Here is an 18,593-nt window from a genome sequence, read left to right on the forward strand (position 1 = left end):
GATGGCTATAGAACTACCACCATAGTTTTCATCATTTACTGTTTAATTTAGTAACAAAAATACTGTTTATTTCAGCAAATATAAGCATATTTTGCAAACAAATACAGATTTTTGTAAAGAAGTAGATTTCCCAAGAAGGCATTAGAAAGGAAACTTCCATTTTGTAGAACAGAACTGAAAATAGTAGCTAACATGAAACTACTTTGATTTACATTATGATTAATCCATAAATAACCAAGTAGTATGTTCAAATACTTCTTTAAACTTAACCAGTAAAATCAGCAACATGATTTATTCATTTTGCTTGATGCTGCTTTTATGCTGTGATGTGCCAGGCTAAGTACAATGATTTATACAAAGTACTATGCTTGGAATACTTTAACAATCATTTAATAGGATCTAAGATCAAATGGTGTATATCTCACCATTTCTGCTTTATTCATGCATCATGTAAATTGAATAGCCAAGCGTTTACAGGAAAACAAGGATGGGATTGGCATAAGGCATGTCTCTGTTCATACATACAGAATGAACTTACAAATATGTGGAAAAAACGTCTTCAGCAGAACAAGAGGGTGAAAAACTCACACTATTCCAGTGCCTGGCCGTCAAGCACGGTACTTGCTTTTAGACAGCCGAGTTTCAAAAATTTGGCTTATAAATATAGATTTGTGCATGCCACAAACAATGCCTCTCCACCAAGTGATTAAAAAAATAGAACTGATAAGACACATAAACTCACACAGTAAAAATTCAATAAAACACCCAATGACAAGTGAGCTCTTTATATGTGAAATCTGAGCACTCAATTCATCTGTGTCTCTAGAAATGCAATTATTTTTCCCTAGGTGTCTAGAAAACTCAGTACACAGCAACAGCTCAGTCCTGTATCTTTTTTTTGCTCCCGAGGGTAGAGAAATTTTAAATTATAAATAAACTTCAGCAAAGTTAAGTATCTGTCCCCATTTAAATATAGAGTGTTACATGTGTATAAATGCAGGCTTGGGGTCTGCTCCTTGGAGAAATCATTGTCATAATTGTTTTGGATAGATATTATCTGTCCATACCATGAATATTTGGGCCACAGTGCTCTGGCGCCTAATTTCTGCCATGATCAATCAGTGTTACTGGAATTCTAATGTTATTTAGTAATTGAAACCCTAAGCATTATACTGAAATCTTCAAGCCCAGTTGATTTCAACAGTTTATCCTGAGTAAAAAGAGTAGAATTTAAGGCTACACTGAGCCACATGCAACAGGAGATCCAGCCAAGTCGTAACAGCCTGCTCCTGCTTTTGTCATCGAAAAGCATTTTGTATACATGCTATAGAAAACCAGGGGGATAAAATACCAGTTATAGTGAGAACACCAAATTCCTGCAGAATTGTGCAGATTATTCATGAGTTTCAAGTCATGAACTTTCAGCCAATACTATGGGGAAAAAGTGGACCTCAATTTTTATGCTCATTTCCTTTAATAACTAAGTATAGAGATAATCCTATTAAATCCAAATAAGCTGCATTTGCCAGGAACCACTCTTAAAACTGCAATAATGTCACAACATTTTTAAAACCTGAAATAATTAATCTTATTGTCTTATGAATCACAAAATTTTGCATACTCAATGCAAAATTTTGCTAAAATTGTTTGAAATTGCATTTTTTTGGTCATTTTAAGGTATCGTACTGAATTATACAGCTAAATGAGTAAATTAGTACTAATTGTCCGTAAAGCAGGTCAGATGCTTTGGTTTGATGTGTTCCTAAGAATATAGAGCTTAACTGTAAGATCAGCTTTAATTATAAAGTAAATAATTTTTTAAAAGACAAACTTTTTCAAATAAAAAAACAAACAGGAAGACATGTTTGTGGAAATCTATACCCCATACACATGCTGAAACAATAGATAAATTAAAAATCACTCTGTATAAACATGAAAGAGTTCCAGCTTCACCAATCAATGCCAAAGCAAAACAAAGATCATAATCTGGCAGCCATTTAAAGTTCCTTACTAAATAAAACAAGGATAGAAACCTTTTAAAAGCAAAAAACCTGTTCTCAATCCAGGAAAATACAGCATGTAGATTTTAATAAGTGGGTAGACTGACGTGACGTGAAATTGCTGGAACTTTACTTCGGTGTGTTTCTTGATTAGGATTTAAAGGAGAAATTTACAGCAGGTTCTGGAGGTACAACAGATTTTTTCCCCGTGATAAAGGAAAGGTGGTCAGTGCATGTTGCGGAGGGGAGAAGGAAAACTAAAAATGTGAAGTTGCACGAGCAATACACCAAGATCTTGTTCTCGCTAAGTTCTTCATAATAAATGCCAGGATTTGCTTTGCACTTGGGGGAAGATCAGAAAGTAAAGTGAGCAATGCGGCGCTTCTTCAGGCCTCCCAGCTGGCTGGAGCAGCGGGGCTGGCGGGAGCACCGAGCAGATGGCATCAGAGGAGAGTAACAGAGACAAGGATTCCTTGTAGAGCCCCTCAGAGTGGTACAGTTACCAAGCTTTTAAAGAATATGGAGTGCCTCTCAAAGTAACAAGTTAAGATTAATTAAGGCCAAATTAAATATATTATAAATAACTATAAAAAACATCACAAAATTAAACTATATATTTTTTTAAATCCACTATTAGTGGGGTTTAAGATTTTAGCCTGCTGCTTCGCTGATGTCCAAAACTGGAAACGTAAAATGCGCATTTGCTTTTTAGGCTTCTAAAAAATAAAAAAGTATACAAGTTAATAAACCGAGGGAGATAAATGGCATCGGTGATGTATAGGCACAACTTGGGAATGACCTGGGTGATGGGGAAACGCAGAGAGCCCTTGGGGAACCCTCCCTACCCTGTGCTTGCCAGATCTAGGAACAACCCATGCTATGGCCTCAAGTTGTGCCAGGGGAGGTTTAGGTTGGATATTTGGAAAAAATTCTTCACGGAAAGGCTTGTCAGGCTTTGGAACAGGCTGCCCAGGGAAGTGGTGGAGTCACCATCCCTGGCGAGGTTTAAAAGGTGTTTAGACGAGGTTCTTAGGGAGATGGTTTAGTGCTAGAGTGAAGTTATGGTTGGACTCGATGATCCTGAGGGTCTCTTCCAACTGAAATGATTCTATGATTCTATTTAGAGGACTGGCACGACTCGCACTGTTAATAAGATAAGAGCGTTGCTTATGCAGCACCTCTCCACTTCCCTCTCCTGTCCTGGCTATGTCCTGTGTCTATGTGCTTCCGTGCCTATGTGCACAGCGAATGGTGGTGCTTTCTCTGGAAGTTTCCTGACTTTCTGTGAACACCTTAAAACAATCCTCCAGCATTGTTCAAACCGCCTGAGCACATCAGCTGTTGGTCTCAGCCCCGCAGGCTGGGACTGAGCGTGCAGCTGGAGGAGTGGGCGGCCGCGCAGCGTGCAGCCGAGCTGGGCTGAAGGCGTACGGCACGACGTGTTCGTGACAGCTTCTCCTGACAGGGGACACTGTGCGTTTGCAAGTTCAAGTTTCATCATGTGAGACAGGTTTAGGAGACATCAGGCTCAGGGCTTGGCTGCTGAGGTTTAACGTTTCTCGCACTAAAATAGCTGCCGCACCAGGTGCAACTGTCTCAACAGCGTTCGATTTCATTTGCAAAATGCCCTGAATAAACCTGTCACAAAGTGAAACGAAGCACATGGGCTTCAAAAGCAACTTTTTTAGGACTTTGTTATTTAAGCATAAATGTATAGCATGAGTGCAGTGACGTTACCCAAAGCAGTTGCACCGTCCGTACAAGGCTGGCGTGAGCTTCTCAGCCGATTTAGTGTCCACTTAAAGCTGGACCAGACAGTGGTTTCTCTCCTTCTCGATGCTGTACAAGGGATAAAAAACACAGGTTAGGAGACACCAGGGAGACCCCCGAACCCTCGGTTGGGACAATCCCAAACCAGAGCCATAACCACCTCCGCAAGACACGATCCCAGTGCCCGAAGGGAGATGCTGGGGAGCTGCCCCTTACCCGCTTCCGCTGCTCGCTGAGGCAGAAGGTGCAGATGGGCCTCGGCGCGGTGGCACCGGATGCCGGGGGCTGCGGGCAGGGCTCCGGGCAGGGCTCCGGGCAGGACTCCGGGCAGGGCTCCGGGCACGGCTCCGGGCAGGGCTGTGCGGTGGCCGCGCCCTCGGCCTGGCGCCGCTGCAGCAGCAGCACGTTGGCCAGGTGCGAGATGTAGCTGGACGCCAGGCGCAGCGTCTCCACCTTGGAGAGCCGGCGGTCGGCCGGCCGGGTGGGGATGAGCCGGCGGAGGGCGCCGAAGGCCGTGTTAACGCTGTGCGTGCGGTCCCGCTCCCGCGCGTTGGCCGCGGCCCGCCGCCCGCCGCCTCCCCGCGCCCGCCGCCGCCGCCCGCCGCCCGCTGCCCGCGCCTGCTCCGCCGCCCCCCCGGCGGCCTTCATGGCGCCCGCCGCCGCCGCCCCGCCGCCCCATGACTTTTATGGGCCCCTGCCCCTGCCCGCCGCCGCGGCCCCGCGTCCCGCCGGTAGCGCGGCAGGTCGTGCCTGGCGCGGTTGCTGCTTTTAGCCGGGGGCCGCCGCACCTGTCGCCGCGGCCGCGAAGGGCTCGATCCGGCAGCGGCTCCCGCGGACCCCCCCCCCTTTCCTCCGCCTCCCCGCTGCCGGGGGGTCCGCGGGACGAGGGGAGCCCGCGACGGCGGTTTGCAGGGAGCCGGGTGCCCTGTCCTGCCCTGCACTCTGCAACGGGAGCCCCGGGGGCCGGGGGGCTCCAGCGGACACAGGTTCACCCGCGGCAGCCGGGTCGTGGTGGGAACGGCCACGTCCCTGCTCTCAGGGCGTGCAGGCTTTGACAGTTTTACCCAATCTGCACCCCCCTGCGCCGTTCCAGCTGTGCACATGTACATATACAGGTATATATGTATTAGTTGGAGGGAGCTAATAGAACCAGCACGGGAGTGGATTTCATCACCCTCCCCAGCAAGCACTAGACACACATACAAAACCAATTTCTCATTCTGTTCAGAATGCCTGCCTGCCTCAACCATTTACTTATTAAAAGGTCATCATAAGCACTGGTTGATTACTCCTCTTTTCTCCATAGAACTTTGACAGCCTGCCTCCGCTCAGAAACTCATGAAAGGTCACGGTGCAGGTTTTCTCAAATGAATCATGTCTACCTGATGAAGCATCCTTGACTGACTCTTTTTTGCAGTCCCAGAAGCTTATTTGTGGCAGTGATATTGTCTAAGTATTAATCCTTCTTCCCCAATCAGGGCCGGATTAGCAGAGTCGTATCTCTTTAATCGAGGACGCACACGCTCAGGATAGACAGCTACTTTGACATGCTTGGCTGGGAGTCATGGCCTCTCAAAATACATCTAGTACCAGGAGGCAGGGCCACATCTATGTGCTGTGTTCATCAGCTCTGTTTGTCAGCCTGTTTTAATTGTACCATGTGTCAGTGCATTAATGAGTAAAACTTCTTTAAGGTGATTTATATATATATTACTTTGGGGGAGGGGGGAAGGTTTTGACTTCCCATCAGCTGATGTTTTTGAGATTTTTATGATTTCTGTAACAAAATGTCAATGCCATACACTTAGCTTCAGGTTGAGGTTCTTTGGTAGCAAAGGCAGCAGAAAGACGAGGCCGATGGGCAGGTGGACGCCCTGCCACTGATCCAAAGGGGTTCCTTTGGGGTGCGGAGTGGGATGTGGCTCTTCATCATCGGGTGCTGGGAAAGCCGTGTTCAAAATCATGCAAGTGATAGTTTTCCCTAGAGTGTGTGAATGTAACCGTATCATACTTCCATAGTGTTAAAAGCTCTGTCTTCTGTCTGCTTAACCTTTGAAAGAGTAAATGATCTAGAAAGTTCTGAAGTTGAATTTCAATACTTAGAAGTGCTGCTTTTAGTTTCCTGAGAAATGAAGTTCCCAGACAAGCTTGGACTGTCTTCCATGTGGGTTTCTCCCATTTGCTCACATACAATATTTCTAGAGTGACATTCTAGCTCAGCTGAAGTCAATGACAAAACTCCCGTTGACTATAATGGAGGTGGGATTTCACCCTTGGTATGTTCTAGGAGCTGAGCAGTGTTGATAATTGATTGTTTGTCAGGCTCAGTCATTTGCTTACCAGAGTTTTCCTGTCCTTAGCATTTCAGTTTCTTGAGTTTTTTTTTTTTTTTAATTACTGGAAGTAAAACAAACAAAACCAAGCCCTCTCAACAAAAAGAACCCTGAGACAAATCTACTACTACTATTTTCAAAATCAGAATTTATGTCTTATTGATAAACTGGAAGAATGAGAAAAGGAATAAGGAGGACTCAGGGAGAAAATGATGCTGTGTCTGCAGAGAAAAACAAAAGAATTTTCACTGACAATGCAGCAATAGCTAATTCAGAGGTTAAGAAAAAAGGGGTGGCCGAATGATTCTAGTTCTGTTTCCAAGGCAGTTTGAAAAAGTAGAGCAAGAAATGTTTTTTTTCCAGATAAGGAGACTTGTAAAAGGGCCAAAAAGCTGGTGACTGTAATTACTAGGTTATTGATTGGGATAACATTTATGCAAGTGCTAGGGGGAGCATATTCCTCCAGGAAGGTGCGGTAACGCAGGATTGCTGTTTTTTTACAATTTGCTGAATTGCTAATAACAAGCGAGAATGGGGCTGCATGAATGTGAAGCAGAAGAGTGGGCAGTGTTTTCTGTGTAGTGATAAGGTTTTGCCTGAAATTTGCCTTGGTGCTATGTGGAGAAAGGTATCTGATGGCCATTGTAAGGAAGACATTCAGCAATATCCAAAAGACTGGAAATATGAAATATGTGATTGATACAGTTGCAGTCTAGTCACTGGCATTTCTTTAATTTGCCTTCATTGTTTGAAAAACAGTGTTAATAGGAACTACATGAAAGAAAGAAGAATTTTGAAGATAATTTGGAAAAGCTCTACCTGTGAAGAGAGCAAGTTAATTAGAGGGTAACAAAAGAAAAAAGTCCCAATTAGTGGCTCAGAATGTCTGTGGTCACAGCCAAGGAGCCTTCCAAATGTATTTCCATTAAATAGGAAGTATAACCCAAATTTGTTTCACTTATAACAAAAGAGACAAAAGAGCCTTTAAAAACAGTGCTCAAATATTTATGGCATCATTCTGCGCCTGCAGATCCCCTTGACTTCAGCTGGAGTCCCCTGTTCATTCAAGAGCAGCAATACACAATAATCCTGTAGACAAAAAAACGTGTTACATGTTGCAGGCAAAAGTTGCAGAGATGTGTAGCACAGATTTCCAAGCCACAACACACAATCAAACCACAGATCAACCATCCATTCGCGTGGATCCTCCAAGTGGCCACAGGGCTCCCTTCCTCATAGGGGAGGAATATTGAGCAACAAATTCTGGTGTAGTTGTGAGCTGTTCTCTCTCATGAAGAGGCACCAGGCCTGTGAGCGTGTGTGGAGTAATCGATGACGCTCCTGTTTGCACATTGATATCCAGGATACTTCTTATGCTGCGCTACCTGTCCGTGAGATGTTTCACTCACATTTGACAGATTCAAGGAAGACTCCATAGGGACCTAACAAAGAGACACAAATAAAGGATGTTGATGGCTGGAAATGTCCACACAGTTGAGAACAATACATTTGACAAAGTGTTATTCATTATATGTGTGTCTGTCTGTGACTTTGGCTGGTTGTGACAACTACTTCTGTCCTTCACAACAAACCTGGATGACAGAGTTGCCACTTTTATTGATGCTCTTAATAAATATGACTGCCATACAATACGTGTTGATGGAATAATCTTTTAAATGGCATTTTACTCTATAAGGGTTCTGTAAGAGAATGGTTTAAGGAGAGAAGATTGAGGAGTAGTCAAAATATGGAACTATACAAGAGAATTTTTTTTGGAGGAGGACTTGCACAGTGCACTTTAAATGAAGAAAAGTAAAACGTGAGGTGGATTTAAGGCTTCATGTGCTTAAGTCATGTCAGGTGGGATGGTGCACCTTCTGGATTTTAAAAAATATCCTCTACACATTTTGAACCCACGTAGGGGAAGAGCAGGACCAGCTCTGCCCTGGGCTGCTCCTACTTGATTAATGTGGGATCTAACAAATCCCTTCTTGATATTCTGCCCAGCCAGATTCAGGATGATACTTACCTCTTCACTTCCAATCTCTTCACTTACAATCGCTGTTCTTCATCTGAATTGATCTGTGCCGTGATTCTCCGGTGTGTTAATGAGTTTTCTGTGTGGTGGAGTGCTAGGGGCCTTGTTAAACTCCAGAGACATCCTGCCTGCTGTATTTTATTTGTACGCCCACTCTGTTACTCTTGACAAAAAGCAGCTGAGTTGTTTATCTTGAGTTTTTGACAAAAAATTTGTCTTACAGTAATTTTCTCTGCTCTGGCTGCCCACGGAAGCAAATCCAAATATATTACTCACCTGTTATTTCAAAACTGTTTAAACTTGCCAAATCTAAGTGGTGTTTTACACGATTCTGCTGATACTCTCAAAGTTGTTATTAACTGCCTCAGAAGTAATTTTTGGTCGTGGTTGCATTCAGCGGAATGATGACAAGGCACATTCTTTTCTCTGTCAAATCAAAATGATATAAGGACAGTATACCTGCCCTCGGAAAGAGAATGTTTCGCAAGCAGTATTTGTGCAGAGGCTTTTTTGTTCATTAAAGCGAAACACAGCCAGAGCTCTCCCCACCCGCTCTCTTCTTTCATTGTCTTTTAAATCCCTCCCAAGCGGGCTTGACTGGTGCTTGGGAAGATGTTGGCCATAAGGTTCAGCTGTGGCGTGTGGTTTGGGGGCTGAGATCCTTTGCCAGTCTGTCTGGAAATCCTCATGTTGGTGAGAATCCAGAGCTCTGGTGGAAGCTGCTCTTTCCTGTGTGAGTCCGTGCCCCAACCATGCCCTGCTGGAAGATGCTCTGGTTGCTTTTATAGACAAAAGGGACTTGAAGCACCATCTAGCAAAGTGTCATGGACTTTTCAAATTTTTCTTATGACAAAGTACCAACTGCTTGTGCTCTTTCTGTTCACTTCGACATGCTATCAGGATGATGGTCAGTCTGTGTATTGTCTTACTAACCCACATTCCATGGTTTTGCCTTTTCAGAGACTAATGGTTTCCTAGGTTTGTTTCCAATGTCTTATCCAGGCTTTGCAGCTTGGATCACTCATGGATAATCTAGTTTTTCTAGCTTCCCTAGAGTTTTTCAGATCACTGAGACGTATAAGAGTAGAACATATATTATTAGGTATCGAAGAGACCGGTGGTTTTTTACTTTTTTTTTTTAAACAGGTGGAATGCTACTGTAGAAATGAACTGAATTTTAGTTATAAAAGATACCTAACTGCTGTAATAATGAACGTGAACATGAGAGGTAGAATCGTCCACTTGTTTGGAAGAACTATTGCAAACACTTCAAAATGCTTCTTACCATTTGATTTGTTCCATCTTTGCTTCCCCATGATTGCCATATCTTGCAAAGAAAGCTTCTTTTTTCGTACTTGTAGTTTTACAATATCCTTTTATGAAGAGCGCTATACTGCTCAAGATTTTGTAGATACTTTAAAAGATGTGTTTTCAATAGTTTCTTTCAAGTGCTTAGGGCTGGCAAATAGAAAGATATCCCAAAACCCATGAAAGAAATGTAATTGACTGTATAATTACTGGAGCTTCTGCAATATAACCACAACTGAAGTTGTTTGTATGGTTTCATTCCCTCTTCTTAGGTTTTTGAGTGTCCTTCTATGAAGATACTCAAAATCTGACATTCTTTAGATTCTTCACTTTATTCTCCTTTGTACTTCAACTGAACACTAACACTTCTGTTAACAAAGACATCTGTGATCATGATTCCATAGTTCAAATTAAAATAGAGGACAGATTCAATTTCAGTCACTCAGGTTCAAGTCAGAACTGACTTCATTGTCGCCGGTCGAGTTAATCTGTCTCTGCGCCACTGTAGCTGATGGCATAATCAGAATAATAATCAATTTCTGAACTGTAGGCAAGATTTTAAGGTTGCTTCGTAATCACTCAGTGTTACGAAAGCAGAATACAAGAGTTGGTCCTCACCGGTTAGCAATTTGTTCCAGTCTGACACCAGCAAAGCCAGTTTTAAGCTGCTGGTGGAAATATTACACTAATATTAGAGGGGGGGCATGAAGGTAAATTTCTTCAGATTCTCAATTTTTTTGAGAGATGGTGAAGTGGAATATATGTGTGTGTGTCTGTGTATAAAAACAAAGCTATTTCTGTTTCAAATATGTGTTGTAAGGAAGACGGCCAACTTTTTAGTGCCATGTAGGGAAACAGGTGTACTGGAGTGACAATTCCCAGTGCAGCCTGGCAGATGGGGAAGGTCCTTAAGTGTAGTTGCATGGCCAGGCATGGCGTTGTGGTTGAACTCCAGGTGGCAGCTAAGCCCCACACAGCCGCTCACTCATTCTTCACCTCTTCTTCTTCCCCTTAAACATATATTGATCATGACACCATATGGAATATCCCTTTGGCCAGTTGGGGTCAGCAGTTTCGGCTGTGCCTCCTCCCAACCTTTTCTGCACTCCCACCTGCTTGTTAGTCTGAGAAGCTGGAAAGTCCTCAACCACTCAGCAACAACCCAAACATCGGTGTGTTATCAACATTATTCTTGTTCTAAATCCAAAACACAGCACCATGCCAGGTACTCGGAAGAAAATTAACTCTATCCTAATCCTAAATCCACAGCTATTGATGAATATGTCTGTTCAGTGGTTCTTTGGAGCTGGAATAATACAGATTAATAAATAATAGGTGAATTATGGCAAACAAAGAGTTTACGGTCTGAAAGCTTAAAAGGGTATTCTCTGATGCCAAACAAACATGGATTGATGCCAGTATCGTGCTTTTGGTATGAAATTTTAGCTCTATCGATGTAGAAGGATAATGTAAAATAAGTTTGACTAAGCTATTTAGATTAAGAGGCTGTGCAGACTATAACAATCTCATGTATACTGCAAGTATATGAATGAATTCTATTTATACTATAGAATTTTTTCCTTGAATCTGTTATATAGTAAGACTTTTACATGTATTACAGATTGCACACCAAAGATCAAGCTTTCAGACACTGAAATCCGCTACAAAGATTATTTGACCTTTCTTCAGGTGCCTATAGAGATATCACTTAGAAAAGATAAGTCACTCTCATTAAGATTCCTGCTGACAGTTGGCAGACCAGGTGGTCCTGCATAACACAAGTCTTTAAAGATTGTGCAGCTACAAAGTGTGCCTTACTGGTGCTCTGAACTGAGCCAAATTGTTTTGTTTTAGTTGAAATAAATGCTGTTTGCCTTGTGTTTCCTGTCTATGCCCTGCAAGACAGGTGTCTTCGCTGTGCCTGGTATTACCCTCAAAGAGACCATCAATAATATGAAATGTTCTGGGATATTATATTGTGGGAACTCAGTGTCACAATATTTTACAGCATACTGGTTACTACATCAGTTGGTCTGAACAGAATATTAAATTTAGCAACTGGAGCACTGGTTTATATTTCCTTCTTTTCTGTCTTTTATATAATACAACTTGCACTACAGCAACAGCTATCACTTCTTTCTTCCTGCAATATGCCCACTCTACTACCTGTCTTACAGCCCGTTTTGGAACTTTGTACATCTTTCTTGCTTCTATTTATTTTAAAATAACTACAACTTCCAATCTGCCTTGTGGGTTCCCAATAGGCTGGGATAGCCCACTGCCAGCCCACTGTCCACAACAGCGCTCTTCCCTCACAGGGGATGCTGCCGAATCTTTCTTAGGGATATACAACCTTTCCGTAATAAACAACTCCTGATTAGCACCACAGTTTTTTCTTTCTCACTTCAGACTGCCGCTAACCACTCTCTGTCCAACACTTCTGCTTCACTTTGGGCCAGCACACACCATCACAGTGTTCAGAACACTGGTCCAGAACTACCCCCTTGTGTACGAGCTCAGCTTTCATGGAAAAAGTGAAAATGCAGATGATATTGTAATGAAGAAAACTTGAAATCCCTAATTGAGCACACCTGTGGAAAACTGCCAGAATTCTCAACGCTCTGAAAGCACACCTCTGTTATGTGCAAAGCAAGCTCTTCATCTTTATTAACAACTGTCTAGTAGACTGATTAAAGTTATGGCTTTGCTAAAGTCCTTGCTGATTGGAGATTTTTTTGAAATGAATGATATTTAAATTAATTCTATCGCTTTTGCCAATTGTATTTAAACCTTCACTGCAATCATTGCTGTTACTTACATTGATGGGACAGAAAACAGTAGGCCAACATCTGTGCTTATGTGGGTAGAGTTCATACAATTTCTTAGTGTGTCTGCTGTCAGTTTTCTTTTTTCCAGTTGTACTTGCCGGTTCTTTTGGACATTTTTCTCTCTGTAGTAACCCGCTGCCAAATCTTATAAAAGAACATTTCCTTTTATATTAAGAAAACCACCAGAACCTTGTAGGAAGGAATTCTGTTCTTGTGTCTGGCATTAAGAATGTGTCGTTAAAAGAAACTGCAGTTTGACATATCCAGCATCTGTACTGAAAATTATTTCTTACAGGAAATAATGGCTTTCTGCTGAAATCATTAAAATGAAATTCTTGTCTTGGGATCTTTGAAGGTATGGAGAGGCAGACTCGCATAGTTCCGTGACTGTTAGGGGGATCTGCCTGCTGACCTGCCTTCTAGGCAGTCCTGAATCAGTTCCTTGCCTGAAAGGCGCTGTACAAAGGCTCAGAACTCACTTTCCAGGCAGACAAGAACAGGTACCTGTCTAGGAGATGTCCCCTTGTTGACGACCTGCCTCCAAGGCACATCTGTCTAGTTATCTTCTCAGTCTTTGAAGCAGCTCCATACAGAGTTGTGTCCTTAGCAGACTGAACTGCTGCCTGCCTGGGAGGTACTTGCCTTGAGAAGCTTCCTTCTAGACAATCCCGAACAATTATTTACCCCAAACATCATCTTTCTGAATGGGACATTTAGAATCTGAACTTGTAAATAATGTTTTTTGAGTCCTGACCAATCACTGTGTGTGATATTCACTGTTAACCTCAAATGTATAAGAAATATAACAAACATCCCTCACTCATGTTTAGAAAAATAAAGAGGGCTGTCAAAAAATTCTGCTAATATAACACAGAGCTTGCATATGCTTGTGCTCGCTCCTGGGGCAGTAATCTAGCTGCCAAACTTGCTGAAGGGAGTGGGGACACTTTTAATTCAAAATTGCTATTCTGTGTTGAAGGACTAAAGGGAAGGCGGACACTGTATGTTTCAGTGTTCAGTCTTAAAAATTGCACATGATCATTATGAGTCAGGGAACCAGTTCTCAGGTACTTACACAATATTGTAAGTGCCACATGGTCATTATTAATCAAATATATGCTTTATTTTACTTGAACAGAAAAAGAGCAATTACTAGGTAACAGTAAAATACAGTTTAGCTCCTTTCCCTTTCCTAGAGAAATTCAGGTTGCAGGTCAGATGTTAGACTTGAGAAAAAAGTGGCATAAATGTCCTCAAGGCCATAAACCTGGAGCAGCAAAGTCATCTGATAAGGGATAGGTCAGGTATTAAGTATTTTAATGTTTGGGGCAATATTGTTGTGTAAGTATGTTGGCGTAATTCTGCAGTAGCTTGCTTGTCATCAGTATGTCGTCACTCTGGTTGGTGGACATGGAATGAGCCCAGAATTAGGCTTTTATTTTAGCTCTGCTTGTATTTTGTAGAGGAATTCTGCATGTGGGGTAGGCACTAAGTAGGATTTTCCACCTCTTCTTATAGGCACCCTAATTAAAGTAGACAGTCTTGTACTTGGAATGGAAAGTGGTGAAATTTGTATTAGTTCTTTAGTTGTGATATAAGCCACTTTCATAGTCTGGAAAGGCTTATTCTCTCTCTTCTGTCTAAATTATTTTCATCCATTGAGTATGAGGAATAGAAATTAGGAGCCTGAGTCATGCTGTGCTGCCCAGAAATACAGGTATGATCCCCTTCATTTTTCCCTCATCTTTCTTCCTCTCAACCTCTTTCACCCCATCTTTATTCTAGCATATTTTGACTAATGATTGTGGCTGAAGAAACTGAAATCTGCTCATGGGTATTTCTCAAGCAGACTTAAGTTTGTCACCTAAATTATTCATTGTGAATTAGCTCCTTGGAGGCAAGGACTATACTGAGTGTGGCGGAGACTGGGCTGGACCCCTGGGTACCGCTGCGGCACTCAGATGCAGTGTTGGCAACGTTCACAGTTTCAATGTGTGCAGATGACAAAGGAGATTTTCTCCAGCACATATGAGCTGTGCGGAGCTAAAAGGCACGACCTGCTCAGGAGAGGGGAGCTGGGTGCTGACAGGGAGAAAATGCCCGCTTACAAATATAAAGCTGCAAGGGCTAAAATGTAGTGAAACTGTCCATAACATCTGGGTGTGGGAGATTTACTAAAATACTGCCTTTGTGGGAAATTACTGTGTCTAAGCTCTTCCCAGGCATGTTATTAATCAAGGTTAATTTATTGTTCATAAACCAGACCAAGATTCTTGCAAGTTAGGATATGGCTTGGTACTGTGTGTCGCTAACTGAGGTGGCTTTTGATCTGAAGAACTGAAACCATGCTTATTTGAATCCATATTTTACTTTCTGCAAGACTTGGAAATGTTTCTAATAAAATGATATGCCGTTACATAAGTGTTGGTTGAGAATATGTGGCAAGTTATTCATCCAAATATGCGTAAATCACTTTTGAGAAGTGATTGGAATAGTGCATTTTAGAAACCAAAGTATATGGAAGAAAGTGTAGTAACCTCGTGTTTTCATCAAAGGCTTTATAAGGATTTTGCTTTTATTGACATAGCGTCCTTTTCTAATCTCAGCATTGTGGAGCTTACTAAATGTGTTGCAGAAAAATCCTCTGATGTTCGTCATGTGTATTTTGAGAACCAGCAGGCACTAAGGAGAAGACTTTAATAGATATGGAGGGGAGAAAAGAGTTACTGAAATCCAGCAATTGTGTTAGAGAACTGAATCTGCCGTAGGCGTGGTCAAAACTCCTCCACACCTCTGAACTCTCCAAGCTTTAGTGAATTTGATAAAGAGCAACACAGATCTGAGCTTACCATAATTTTTAGTTTGAGTTTTGTGATGCTGAAGTCCCTGACAGGCTTTTGCCAATACCATCTACGTTCTTCATCTCTACCCTCAGTAACAAAATCCATCCTCACACAGTGTGCCATCATCTCCTACATACAGTAAGAATGATGAGTGCAGTTACCAGCTGGGAGCAAGGTGGAGAAACCTCAGCTTTTCCTCATTTCATAACCCTTCGCTGGATCAAATCAGACACTTAGGGCATTTTAGAAACTCGTGCCAGCTCCTTATGCACAGCATTTTTTACACCTTGTTCAAGGTTACTTTGTGGGGTCTGAACACCCATTCTGGTGCACTGGCTATAGACTGGATTGCCTGGAAGTGCTATTTTAGACATGAATTGAAAATATTTGCTTCCATCATTTACTCATGCCAGATTTTCTTCACAGGCATTATGGTTTCAGCATGAGATATGACCTGTTTTTCATTTTCTCCTGGCTGTTTCTTCCAAAAGATGAGTCTGTCTGTGCTCCTTTCCAAATGAAATCCCACTGCTCATTCTGTTTTTTTCAATCAAATCAGCATTCCACCCCATCTCCTTTTTTACCACCTGAGATACAATAATTTGAATGCTTTGGGAAGGAAAACCAGCCACTAAATTTAGTGACAGAGAGAAATGTGTTAGAGTAGTTAGTCCTACAAAATGCAGAACTCCTCAAGTCCGGTTTCCCACTGTTTTGTGCCTGTTTTGGAGCTTGATTATGACTGAGCTCTGATTCACGCTGCAGCTGTTTTCCTGACGGGGTTGTGAAGTGCATCGTCACTGTCTCAGCTTTTGTGCTGATAAACTGGGTTAGGAAAACAGGGCCTTCGAGCCCACTGCCTTTCTGTTGGGCTTGGTTAGACTGGCTGAAAGATTAAAAATTTACTGAGCAGACTGCTTGCATATATTTGTTTTCCTGAAAATTCACGCAAAAAGCCTAATGTGTCTCATCCCCCCTGAACTGTACACTTTTGGCAGGCCCTGTTTATCCCTCCATCACTTTAAAACCAGAGTTAAGCTTGCTTTACCTTCTATCTGTCTGTGTCTGACTGATGATGGTTGTCAGTCTGTCTTTTATCTGCATGGGCTTTGTCTGTCCTGGGACACCGAAACTGCTCCCCACTGGTTTCTGCATCTTTAGCAGGTAGTTGGTTTGGGACTCAGAGCAGCCTGTTCTCTGCTGCATCTTTTAATTACAAGTGAATGCATCGTGATACGACACATGGGTCTATTCTTCCTTTCTCTGTGCCCGTTAACTTTTGCTGGATTTTAATCCCACAAAAGAAACCCCACCAAACAACCCACAGCACAATAGCAGGCAAACAAACCAAGACACATTTTTCTGTAAAATAATTAAAGTCTTTCCCACTTTTAACACAGCATGTAAGGAACCCGTTTTCCACTTAGGTGCACTGAGTGTGTCTCTCACAACTACAGCATCTCCGAATTACAGGTTTTCCTCTCTTGGTGCACATCCCGGGGAGCACCTTGCCCAAAGGCAAGATGGTAGATTTTGCTCACTCTGAGTTTACTCGTAGCTTGGAGAACATGAGAAAAAATGTGCTACTGGCATGGCCAGCAGCTAAATGTCAAAATTTGGCTCTAAGACAATACTACTTAAACTATTTCTCTAAGTAAGCGCTTCTTACACAAGGAGGGATTGAAGGATCAGACTCATAGCATTGTAAAATCACTCTCTTAGGAATTTTCAGAACTGCCTAGAACATTTTGAATCTAATTCTCCAAACCCTCAGGCAGCTTTCAATATCTCGGCTCTAATATATTGAAATAACAGACACTGATAAAAAAAAATGAGAGGGTGATACACTCTTGCATCCAGGCAATTCCCAGCAGGGTGGACAGAATAACCACGGGCCGTGCTGCAGATTTCTGTCAGCACTTCTGTGCCCATCAGGGGGTGATTCAATGGACACTCTTGTGCCCACAGCACTCTGCATCTGCCATAAACTCCCTGCTTTACTGTTCTAATGCAATTTTTGGTGGCAGGTGTTACTGCTACATCAGCAGTCGGCTCACCTTTCCCTGTCAAAACTGCCTCTGTGCTGGGACCAGTTTCTTTAGTGGGCTGCTGAGGTGCAGATCTCCCAGTACAGCAGCAGCCTTGGAGGCAACGTAACTCGGAATTTCATCCTGATCTCTTCATTAGATGTATTTTTTAAAGTCTTTTATCTTGCTCGCTCACATATATTTCCTTAAGGAAAATTCATATCATTTCCAAAGATACAGAGGCTTGTTTTTTCTCACGTGGCAGCGTGCCCAGAAGGACGATGTCTGTCGCGGTGGCGTTCCCGGGGCGGTGAGGCCGAGGTGCTGCAGGCTGGAGTGGGGTTCATGCCAGAGCTTCATCCATCAGCTTCATCACCTTCATCCCCTTCATCAGCCTGGCTGCCCACATGGCCTCCAGCACACACTCCACGAGGTGGCAGTGCCTTCCTGCTCTTCAGACAGCTTCAGCTTCACCGTAACCTTGTTCTAAGTTAAGTATTTCATCAGAAGAATTTCTTCTGAACAAAGATTGTATTTTCCCTCAAAAAAAAAAAAAAAAAAAAAAGAAAAGAAGGAAAAAAGGAACAGGGAAGATTGTTTTTATTGTCTTTTTAAAAATATAGGAGCTGTAAAAAAAGCTGGAGTAAACATCAGGGCTTAAAGCGGTGACTTGAAGGGATTGCTTTCTTAGTTTGACACCCAGTTCACCACCCCACGTCTCCCCCTGACCTGCAAATCTTGCGGTTGTGCAAGGGGACTCCTGCAGAAATACTGTGCAAGTGTGGTCATCTGATTATTTGCCAGAGTCACATTTTTGCAATTCTGATGAGTTGTTTCTTTCTTGAAGAAATATTTTTCACCTAACCTCTTTTCCTATTTCCTTTTTTTGTTTGTTTGGTTTTGTTTTAATTCCAAAATCTCCAAGGGGTACAGCTAAGCCAGTGATTGGGAATAGGGAGGTGGGGGTGAGGTAAAAGAGTGAATTTTTCTCTTGTGCTATCAGCTGAAGAACACCTTGGAATGTTCGCAATTAGATTATTTCATAAATATTGTATTACGAGACTGTAAACACTAAAAAAATCACTTTGCAAATACTTGTTTGTAAGAATTGTGCTTTTAATTCCTTCAGCTGAGAGCCTCTGAGGATAATGCAGGAATAAATTTGGCGTAAGCAGGATAACCTACCTATGCTATCAGTTTTCTCCAGTAGTTAATATTACATTTAAACTGATAATGATAAAATGATTTTTGAATAACTTGTTTGACATGTTTGTAATTTTAAAAATTACATTTTAATGTAATCCCTGCTGCCATATATGGGCTTACATTATGCATGTTGTTATAACAAGAAAAAGGAAAGAGGAGAAAAAACTCCTTGAAAACAATTTCTGTAAGGTTGGCAGGTAGGGAAAAATCTTAATTTACATTGGAGACATTGCTCGGGAC

The 18,593-nt window shown here is 42.3% G+C and overlaps 1 protein-coding gene and 1 long non-coding RNA gene across 4 annotated transcripts in view; one reads left to right on the forward strand and one right to left on the reverse strand.

The window, feature by feature from the left end:
- The window catches only part of LOC135990468 (basic helix-loop-helix transcription factor scleraxis-like), a 32,647-nt gene extending 28,229 nt beyond the window's left edge, over positions 1-4,418 (reverse strand). For 2 of the 3 annotated variants that reach the window (XR_010606415.1, XR_010606414.1), the window contains exons 1-2: positions 3,987-4,418; positions 3,738-3,839 (exon numbers count right to left, since the gene is read on the reverse strand). Coding sequence is in view for 1 of the 3 variants with exons in the window: in XM_065638165.1 (XP_065494237.1) it covers positions 3,789-3,839; positions 3,987-4,418 (483 nt within the window). In the remaining 2 variants the exon portion in view is untranslated. Of the gene's footprint in view, positions 1-120; positions 3,840-3,986 lie in introns of those variants that run through there. The other variant, XM_065638165.1, reaches the window with a different exon arrangement.
- The window catches only part of LOC135990471 (uncharacterized), a 118,122-nt gene that overhangs the window by 22,401 nt on the left and 77,128 nt on the right, over positions 1-18,593 (forward strand). The gene's annotated exons all lie outside the window — the stretch shown is intronic.

Source organism: Caloenas nicobarica, chromosome 6 (assembly GCF_036013445.1).
Source record: "Caloenas nicobarica isolate bCalNic1 chromosome 6, bCalNic1.hap1, whole genome shotgun sequence".
Taxonomy (NCBI): Eukaryota; Metazoa; Chordata; class Aves; order Columbiformes; family Columbidae; genus Caloenas; species Caloenas nicobarica.